The sequence below is a fragment of the Salpingoeca rosetta genome (assembly GCF_000188695.1).
Source record: "Salpingoeca rosetta unplaced genomic scaffold supercont1.3, whole genome shotgun sequence".
NCBI classification, from domain to species: domain Eukaryota; class Choanoflagellata; order Craspedida; family Salpingoecidae; genus Salpingoeca; species Salpingoeca rosetta.
Genome location: NW_004754931.1, coordinates 313,839 through 323,838, shown reverse-complemented (window position 1 = coordinate 323,838; position 10,000 = coordinate 313,839). Strand labels below are relative to the sequence as shown.

Here is a 10,000-nt window from a genome sequence, read left to right as displayed (position 1 = left end):
CGTGTGTGTGTGTGTGTGTGCGTGAGTGTATGTGTCTGTGTGAGTGAGTGAGCGTGAGTGTGCTGTAGGTTTTGTGTGTGATCGTTTGCTCATGGCAGACCACCCTCACGACCACCCCCGTAATCGCCGTCACCGCCATGATAGATTCGATCGAGTCGCCAGAAGATGTCCGCCAGTTTGTGTTTGGCAAGGTGCGATATACCATCACCCATGATGTCAAAGCCACTTGATTGCGTGATCGCGATGTTGACCTTCTCTCTCTCTCTCTCTCTCTCTCTCTCTCTCTCTCTCTCTCTCTCTCTCTCTCTCTCTCTCTCTATCTCTCTCTCTCCTCACATCACCTTATTCTGATGATGCGTCGTACTTGCTGTGTTGATTGTCACCCGTGCAGTTGGAGAGCATTGCAAAGGCCAAGCCGTCCGCAGCGCAGCAAGAGGTTGGTCGGCCACGCACACACACACACATGCACACACACACACACATGCACACACACACACATCACAATCACCTGTTCAGCACTCATGTATTGACCACCACGTGTCACCTCCGTGCAGGCGGATGCGCCTGTGATTGCATTCCGCCGTCTCTTCCAAATGCCGCCCGAGGAGCGACTCGTAACTTGTGCGTGCGTACGCGTGGTGGTGATGGTGGTGATGGTGGCGGCGGTGGAGGTAGTGGTGGTGTTGGTGGTCGTCGTTGTCGTCGTCATCGTTGTGATGGTGGTGATGGTGGCGGCGGTGAAGGTAGTGGTGGTGGCAGTTGTTGTTGTGGTTGAGGTGTTGGTGGTGGTGGTTTCGGAGGTGGCGCTGGTGATGCTGCGCAAATGCGCTTGGAAGAGCGTATTGTGAGACATGGCCGCGACTGAGTTCAATTCGCCCTTTTGCTTATTGTTGTATGCAATCACGCACTCGTGCACCCATGCATACACACACATGCACACACCTGCAGCGTGTCTGTGCAACTACTGGAGCAACAAGCACACGATGCCGAAGAAGGGTTGGCTGTATGTGTCTGTGAACCACTTCAACTTCTACTCGTTCATCTTGGGGGAGGAGGTTCGACTGTCCATCCCGTGGACACACGTTGTTGGCGTGGTCGAGGTGACACGCTTCATGGCTCCAGCCATCCGTATCACAACCAGCACGCACAAGGTGGGAGAGTGGGGATTTGGATTACGTGTGTGTGTGTGCGTGTGTGTATGTGCGTGTGTATGTGCGTGTGTGTGTATGTGCGTGTGTATGTGCGTGTGCGTGTGTGTGTATGTGCGTGTGTATGTGCGTGTGTGTGCGGGTGCCTCGATCTCACACCTCTTCCCACCACCACCATCACCACCACCACCACCACCATCATCGTCATCATCATCATCATCACCACCACCACCACCACCACTACTGCCACTACAGCACGTGCTGTCGTCTGTGCCGGATCGAGAGATGATGCTACAGCTCTTCTATCAGCTCACAGCAAAAGCCATGAGCAGGTGCACTGCCCACGCCTCTGTACTGATGGTGGTGTATTGGTATTACTGCCTTTCACGCACGTGTGCCTACGTGTGCCCGTCTTGTCACGAGCAGTCCTTCGCTTGCTCTCACATCACACACACACATACACACACACACACGCACACACACACACACACACACACACACACACACACACACACACACACACACACACACACACGCACGCACATGTATATACATGTCGCATCAGGCTGCTTGAGATCTCTGACGACGCGTTCAGCTATCTCGACACGCTCGAATACGAGACGCAGCTCATGCGCGACGAACACGTGCGTCGCACCGCTGCAGTCGGATGGTGGTGGTGGTGGTGGTGGTGGTGGTTGTGAACGGGTGCTGATCTGACCCAATCGTGGTCGTGACGGGCACACCTTCCTATTCCTTGGTGCCTTCGCATTCCACACGATTGCACACGCAGGCGATTTTGCACCTTCCCTCCCCTCACCTGATCCATCTCATCTTCGTGTTGTATTGTCCACGCAGGCGGAGCGCGATGTGCCGGATGACCGCTTGTTTGAATACTACTGCCACCAATACGAAACGCAGGTATGGTGTTGGTGCAGCTGCGTTCCTGACATGGCTGTTGGGCATTGTACCATTGCGCCTTCCACCACGCGTTGCGCGTAATTTTGCAGATGCATACGCACGCATACGCATGCACACACACGCATACGCATGCACACACACGCATACGCATGCACGCACACACTCACCCACACCATGCATACGCACGCATGCACACACCATGCACACACCATACACATACACACCATGCATACGCACGCATGCACACACCATGCACACACCATACACATCCACACCATGCACGCCATCTGCACTTGCCCCACGTCGTGTTATGCGTGTCACGACAGCAATATCGGGAGTTGTTTCGCCTGCCGCAGTCTGAACAGCTAGAGAGCAGATGGGACTGTGCCGTCTTCGACACTCACACACGCGTACGTGTCGTGTGGTGTTGTCCTGTTGTGCTGCTGTGCTGTTGTGCTATTGTGGTGTTATGTGCCAATTGCAGAGGGTCCACGTATGTGTGTGTGCACTGTTGCCACGAGTCACTTCATGAGAGACAGCAGCCCGCTTGCATTCACGCACAATCTCAACCACGCACGCACCATCACCACCACCACCACCACCACCACCACCACCACCACCACCACAGGAGCCCGTGTTTGGGCGGTTGTATGTGTCTGCCAACTACATGTGTTTCAGCAGCGGCAAAGCAAGCGGCCTCACCCTCATCCTCGCATACAGAGACGTGCGTCGAGTGTGTGTGTGTGTGTGTGTGTGTGTGTGTGTGTTTTACATGTGTGTGCACTCTTGTGTATGTGTACTCTTGTGCATGAACTACCACAGCCTTGTGATGAGCAAACGGCAATTCAGGTTCTGTCCACCACTGCCACCATCCAACATCCCCCATAACTCCACCCCCCCCCACACACACACACACATGGCGCTTGTATCCAGATTGCGACGATTGAGCTGACGGACGAGGCGCGCCGGTCATCGGATCCAGCAGCCGTCATGTCCGCAATTTGCATCACCCCGCACGGACAGAAGGTTGCGTGAGGCGTGTGTGTGTGTGTGTGTGTGTGTGTGTGTGTGTGTGTGTGTGTGTGTGTGTGTGTGTGTGTGTGTGTGTGTGTGTTGGAATAATAGCGCGTCCATCGTGTGTTGACACTGTCACAATACCATCATCATCACCACCACCATCACCACCGCTACGACGACCACCGCAGGGCCACACGATGTTTGGGTTCATGGCGGATCCCGCGAAGATTGCGCGGCTTGCACTCGACCGAACAACGGAAGCAAAGGCCCGACGCAGGAAGCACGGTGCGCCCACACGCATTGCTCGACATTGCAGTGATGGTGTGTGCGTGTATGTGTGTGTGTATGTGTGTGTGTATTGTTCATTGTTCTGCGCATGGTTCTATCTACTTTTCTCCATCATCGCCTCATCTGCCCTGTTGTTGTTTTTCCCCTCCACCCCAGATGCAGCGGAAAAAGACGCCGATGTCATTGTTGAGGAGGAGCACATCCTCAAGCGACCCTTGCACGAGTGAGCACACCATGTACACATCTGCTCCGTGCTTGTTCTTGTGTGCGTGCGCGTGTGTGTGTGTCTGACCATTGTCCTTGTGCTTCACCTCCAACATGCTCATTCGCGTTTCCTGCACACACACACACACATCCCACATATGCACACTCATCACACACATGCACACCCATGCACACACACACACACTCATGAACACTGCTGCAGGGAATATGGGACGGATTCCGGCAAGGAGGTGCAGCCAACGAAGCAGCACCACATCAGTCTCCTCAAAGGTTGGATTGGCTGCTTGTTCGGTCCCTAGTTTGGGCATACGCACTGTTGATTGTTGTTCGAACACACACAAACACACACACACACACACATACATACGAACACACACAAACACACACACACACACACATACATACGAACACACACGGATGCACGCACACACACACAGACCTGACTGCCTGGCTCATGGATGGCCTTGGTGTTTCTTGTCCATCATGTCGTCTCGTGTTCGTTTCGCGTGTCGCCAGAGCAACAATGGCACGCCTTTTTGGAGGAAAATGCGTGTGGTGCATCCACGTTTAGAACGGGCGCAGAACGCGATTTGGTCGTCAAGGGCATTCCACTCAAACTCAGGCCACAAGTGCGTGATGAATTGCTTCATCGGTTGATTGACTGCCGTGACCATGCAACGTGACACGATATGAAGTGACGTGTGTGACGAGTCCCCCCCCCACCCACACCCACACATGCGCGCACACAGACACTCACACTCGCGTGCACACACGCTCACCCCCCCCCCCTTTTTCTCCCGCCACCTCCATCCTGCCCATGGCAGCTGTGGATGGAGTACAGCGGCGCGCTGCACGACATGCAGGCGGCGCCCGGCGAGTATGCACGGCTCCTCGTTGCCAACCGCGGCCGCACGTGTCTCGCCATTGAGGAGATTGAGCGTGACCTGCACCGCTCACTGCCAGAACACCCGGCGTTCCAGCGCGATGTTGGCATTGATGCGCTGCGTCGTGTGCTCACGGCATACGCGTGGCGCAACCCGGAGATTGGGTACTGCCAGGCCATGAACATTGTCACCTCCGTGATGCTCATTTACACGAGCGAGGAGGAGGCGTTCTGGCTGCTGTGCGCGCTGTGCGAGCGGCTGCTGCCTGACTACTACACCAAGAAGATTGTTGGCGCGTTGGTTGACCAGCGCGTGTTTGAGAATCTTGTCACGGAGTTCATGCCGGAGCTTGGCCGCCACCTTGAAGCGACGGGTCTGCTGGGCATGTTATCGCTGCCGTGGTTCATCACGATGTTTGTCAGCGTCATGCCGTTCCAAAGCGCCGTCAGCGTTCTCGACTGCGTCTTCTACGATGGCGCGCGCGTGAGTGTGTGTGTGTGGGGGGGGGGAATTGAATGGGTGTGGTTGTGTTTGCTCATATGTGTGCGTTTGTGTGATGTTGTGATGGCTTGTGTTTGCTTGTGTGTGTGTGTGTGTGTGTGCGTGTGTGCGTGTGTGCGTGCGTGTGTGATATTGCGATGGCTTGTGTTGATGTGTGTTGATGTGTGTAGATGTGTGCGTGTGTGTGTTGATGTGTGTTGATGTATGCGTGTTGGGTGTTGGAATCTGACGTGTGCGGTTGTGTGATATGCAGGTGCTGCTGATGCTCGGCCTTCAGCTTCTCGAAGACAACTACGACGAGCTTCTTCGTGCGTCCATCACACATGCACATTAAACGTGCTCTCAGCACACCATGCCAACACACCTGAGCACTTCGCAGCACGCACATATTCACCCATCACTCGCCCGCAACACCATGCAACCGCACACGCTTACCCACCCTCGTGTTGCCGTGTCCTCACCATCCGTCGTGTGCAGAACAACCAGAGGACTGTTACATCATGGCGACACTCACGCAGGCGCTACAGGCAATCTCAAACACAGAGACGCGGACCACGCACAAGGGCGACAAGAAGGTACGGGTGTGTGTGTGTGTGTGTTGTGTGTTGTGTGTCGAACGAGCGAATGAATTCATGAGCTTGTCACCTGCTTGTTGCCGTGTGTGTTTGGCGCGCCCCTGGCCTTCCTCTCTCATCCCTGTCCACATGCTCCCATCCATCATGATGCAATGTTGCCATGTCACCTCACGAACCGTGCCTGCATGCACAGGGGAGCAACGTCAACAGTCTGCTCCACCGCGCGTACAACAAATACGGCCACTACGTCACGAACGAATATCTCATCAAGCAGCGTCGAAACGTCCGCCTGGGCGTTGTGCAGGAGCTCCAGGTGCGCTGCCCTCGTCTGCTGTGTTGGGCCGCGCATGCTTGTCGTGTCGTGTTTGTGTGTATATCCGAGTGTGCCTGAGTGTGTAACGTGTGTGTGTGTGTTTTGAATCTGAAGTTCGCTTGGTCACACCAGCACACTTGCACATCCCTTCCCTGCCCCCCACACACCACCGCTGCTGGGTGCAGAATTCTGTGAGCCGGAGTGCTGTGCGGACAGTTGTCGGTGATTCGCTCTTTGACAAGGACGAGCTCGCGTTTCTTCACCGCGAATTCCACGACGGATGCATGAAGGTTGGAACCATGGCGATGATAATGGCTGTGGTGGTTGATGATGATTGTGACGGGGATGATTATGGGAGGGGAGGGGGCCAACTGTTGTGTGTGTGTGTGTGTGTGTGTGTGTGTGTGTGTGTGTGTGTGTGTGTGTGTGTGTGTGTGTGTGTGTGTGTGTGTGTGTGTGTGTGTGTGTGTGTTTGTACGTTAAGTAGTGCTAACACGCAACACACCGCATCCTTGTTCACGGTTTTAACAACGACAACGCGACCCCGCGTGTGTGACAGGTTGCGTTCTGGACGCAGCAGAAGGACCGACACAAGCGCCGGTATCTCGATCAGACGCAATTTGGTGCGCTCTTACGCAAGCTCACGGAATGGGACGTGTTTGCTGACGCAATGTACACGCTGTTGCACAAGGAGGGGCCTGTCAACTTTGTTTCCTTCACCAACGCCCTGGGCATTGTTTGCCGCGGCTCCCTCAACAGCCGTCTCGTCATGCTTCTCCGCATGTTTGGTGAGTGAGCGTGTTAATGTGTGCATGTGCGCATGTGTGTGTTCGTGCTTGTGTGCGCATGTGTGTATGTGTGTGCGGTTCTAGTTTCCAGCCACCACTTCCTCCGCCCCTCATCCCACTTCGTTGCTGTGCAATGCAGAGACTCCAAACACGCGCAAGTTCCCAGACAAAGTTGACCACCAGCAGCTCGCAAACCTCTGGCAGCACCTCAGCGAACTCTTCACCGTGCGTTTCTTGCGCGCGCGTGTGTGCATGCATATGTGTGTGTGCGTGCGTGCATGCACATGTGTGTGCGTGCGTGCATATGTGTGTGTGTGTGAGCTCACTGTATGTGTGCACTTCTTGACTATGGATTGCTTTCGGGTGTGCCTTTGCGTGTACAGCGACTGCCTTCTTCACATCACCTCACCTGCGATCATCCACGCATGCATGCATCCATGCCATCAGACCAACTCGTGCGAGAAGGACATGCGTTACGAGCAAGCATTCAACGAGGTGGTTGCCACAGCTGTCACGCTTGCGTCCAAGCAGGAATGCCTGCCCATGAGTGTGCATGTGAGCGATGGTGAGGAGAGGGAAGGTACAGCCGAGCACAAACACGGTGCTGATTCTGCCAGGCAGACTGGCGTTGGTGGTGGTGATGGTGAGGGTGAGGACAAGGGCACAGGTGCCAGCGAGACGAACGTGGTGGTGGAGAAAGGAGCGCCAACAGCTGATGACGATGATGATAATGATGATGATGCAGAGGCCCTCAGCGACGCTGGTGATCGCGATGATGACGATGATGATGATGAAGAAGTAGAGGAGGAGGAGAAGGAGGTTGCAACTGGTGATGATGGTGAGCAGAATGCAGGCGATGAGAATGAAGCGACGAGCAAAGGTGGGCAGGTGGTGGTGCCGGAAGCCAGTGAAGGACAGCACACCACACAGGCGGAGGATGGAGAGCCAGGAGAAGAAGAAGAAGAAGAAAGTGCGCAGAAGCCCGCAGCGCCTGAGGTGACAACAGCAGCAGACATGACGCCAACGCCCGCTGCCGATGCAGATGCCGTGTTGATGATGGTGGCGGAGGAAGTGGGGTCGCACCCTGCCTCACACCACCCAGCAACAACAGCATCAACACCAGCGTCAGCAACAGCATCAGCAACAACGCAGCAGCGAGATCGCACACGCTCCGAAGCGTCGCTGTGGTCCAAAGCGTCAGTTGAGGAGATGGAGGCGAATCCGCACACGGAGACGATGACGTTCAAAGTGTTTCGTGCCGCCGTGTTGTCGCAACCGCTCATGGTCGAGTACTTTGAGCGACAGGTTCCGCTGCGGGAACGCGACTGATGTGTGTGTGTGTGTGTGTGTGTGTGTTTGTGTGTGTGTGTGTGTGTGTGTGTGTGTGTGTGTGTGTGTACGCGCAAGTACACATGCTTTGTTGCCATGATGATTAGAGGATGCTCACATTAAACGTCCGTCAGGTATTGCTGTATGTAGCCTTTCTGCCAATACCACAAGAGAAGAAGAAATAGAGGGGCTGAACAACCCGGGCAAATAACACGAAAAAAGGAGGAAGCCAAGCTACCAACAAAGGGATGTACACAAGTAAAGGTGCTTACATATGCAAATGAAGTGTCACACAGACACATGTAGACATGTACGTCTTGCGGAAGCGCGAATTCATTATTCTCGTCCCCAGGGCATACACACACACACACACACCACAACACGCACACACACATACACACATCATGGGGAATGTGAGAGGTCTTGCAGGGAGCGGAACAGCTGCGGGCTGCCGGCTGGCAGTGTGTTGCTGAACGGGGACGTGCGTGGGCTCGTGTTGACGAGATGCACACGCACGGGTCTCGTGTCGCTCTTTCTGGCCTTTCGTGACAGCGAGTCGAAGCGAGGGATTGCGGACTTTGCACGCCGCCGCTCTCGCTTCTCCGTCCCTGTGTTCTCCTGATACTGTCGCTGTGATGGCGGTGGCACCTGCGAGTGGCGATGCTGCGGGTACGGCTCTTCATGGTATTGGTGACGTGCACTGTCGCTGTTGCTTGCGCTTCCGCCACTGTGGTGATGACGATGGTGGTGGTGATGGGTGCGTGTGCGTTCAACCGATGACGATACAGATGCGCCCATTGTCTGCGATAGCATTGAGGGGCCCGACGCCGTATGTGGGAGCGTCTCGGCCATGTTCGGGGGCGTGAGATTCGCAACGCGCGCATATGTGGGCGACGGAGACGGGGAGCGACTGGCGATGAACACGCGCGGGGAGCGGCGATGTGTTGATGTTCCTGATGGCGACAATGACGGTGACTGGGATGGCGCTTCCGATACGGGCCGTCGCCTGATGGCGCGCAGACAACATGGACACAGGAGCAAGGTGTGGTTGGTGTTGGTGTGTTATGCGCGCGCACGTGTGCGTGAGTATGTGTGTGTGTGAGTTTTGTGTGTGTGTGTGAGTGAGGAATAGAGGTTGTGTGTATGTGAGTGAGTGTGTGTGTGTGTGTGAGGAATAGAGGTTGCGTGTATGTGTGTGTGTATGTGGGTGGGTGTAAGGTTGACGCATATTGTGTGCATGTGCGTGCTTGCTTGGGCTTAGTTTGCACGGGGAGCAACAACACAACCCATCCATGGCAGCAAGAACGCCAATGCAACGCCGCGTGCCTGCAGGCAAACAAATATATATTTCACACTGCAACTGGGCACACGACTGCTGCACGTACGCTCTTGGACGCGAGACGCGGGACGACCTGTGTCTGTGCTCCCCACGCCGCCGCGTGTCACTCCCGCCGCCACGACGATCACTCCAAACGCTGCGATCACTTCGAACGCTGCGCCCACTGCGGCCACTCTGCCGCCTGCTCTTGGCTGTGCTCGCTTGCCCCTGCGCAAACAGCCGCTGGTCAGTCCGCACATCCGCGCGCGCCGCTGTTGTGTCTTCGGTCTCATCTTCTTCGCCCTCAGACAGGCGCGATACGGATGGCACTGTTGGAAACCGGAACGACGACAAAGCGGTGCCGCGAGCAGGCAGCTGGGGCGAATCCTGTTGTCATAAACATGGGCATGAACATGAGCATGGACATGGGCATGAACATGGGCATGCATGGCGAGGCGAAGGTTATGCGTGACGGAGGGTGTGTGAGTTGGTTTGCGTGACGAGAGTGTGTGGATTGTTGGACTCGCATAAGGAGGGAGCATGTCGCGGGTGGGTTGGGGTGAGATGTTGTCTGTGCCAGCAGCGCAATGGCAACGGCAGCTCACAGCATTGATTGCAGCTTGCATGCAAGCACGCAGATCACAACACACCTGAACACCGACTCCAGCTTGCAGGGATGCTGTTGGACACGAAAAC

At 55.4% G+C, this 10,000-nt stretch overlaps 2 protein-coding genes across 2 annotated transcripts in view; one reads left to right on the top strand and one right to left on the bottom strand.

Annotated features, from left to right (window-relative positions):
* PTSG_11761 (uncharacterized protein) overlaps positions 1-8,030 on the top strand; it is an 8,703-nt gene extending 673 nt beyond the window's left edge. The window contains exons 3-24 of the mRNA XM_004997557.1: positions 145-191; positions 392-436; positions 555-621; positions 949-1,151; positions 1,404-1,480; positions 1,714-1,792; positions 2,004-2,066; positions 2,393-2,476; positions 2,695-2,790; positions 3,000-3,092; positions 3,272-3,368; positions 3,528-3,594; positions 3,799-3,866; positions 4,113-4,225; positions 4,421-4,963; positions 5,235-5,289; positions 5,459-5,556; positions 5,750-5,869; positions 6,055-6,159; positions 6,429-6,657; positions 6,797-6,882; positions 7,105-8,030. Coding sequence (XP_004997614.1) covers positions 145-191; positions 392-436; positions 555-621; positions 949-1,151; positions 1,404-1,480; positions 1,714-1,792; positions 2,004-2,066; positions 2,393-2,476; positions 2,695-2,790; positions 3,000-3,092; positions 3,272-3,368; positions 3,528-3,594; positions 3,799-3,866; positions 4,113-4,225; positions 4,421-4,963; positions 5,235-5,289; positions 5,459-5,556; positions 5,750-5,869; positions 6,055-6,159; positions 6,429-6,657; positions 6,797-6,882; positions 7,105-7,986 — 3,317 coding nt within the window. The 3' untranslated portion in view covers positions 7,987-8,030. The remainder of the gene's footprint in view (positions 1-144; positions 192-391; positions 437-554; positions 622-948; positions 1,152-1,403; positions 1,481-1,713; positions 1,793-2,003; positions 2,067-2,392; positions 2,477-2,694; positions 2,791-2,999; positions 3,093-3,271; positions 3,369-3,527; positions 3,595-3,798; positions 3,867-4,112; positions 4,226-4,420; positions 4,964-5,234; positions 5,290-5,458; positions 5,557-5,749; positions 5,870-6,054; positions 6,160-6,428; positions 6,658-6,796; positions 6,883-7,104) is intronic.
* Positions 8,031-8,388: 358 nt separating this feature from the next.
* PTSG_01633 (uncharacterized protein) overlaps positions 8,389-10,000 on the bottom strand; it is a gene marked incomplete at both ends in the record, with an annotated part of 2,414 nt that continues 802 nt past the window's right edge. The window contains 3 exons of the mRNA XM_004997556.1: positions 8,389-8,992; positions 9,372-9,691; positions 9,955-9,983. Of these exons, the coding sequence (XP_004997613.1) occupies positions 8,389-8,992; positions 9,372-9,691; positions 9,955-9,983 (953 nt within the window). The remainder of the gene's footprint in view (positions 8,993-9,371; positions 9,692-9,954; positions 9,984-10,000) is intronic.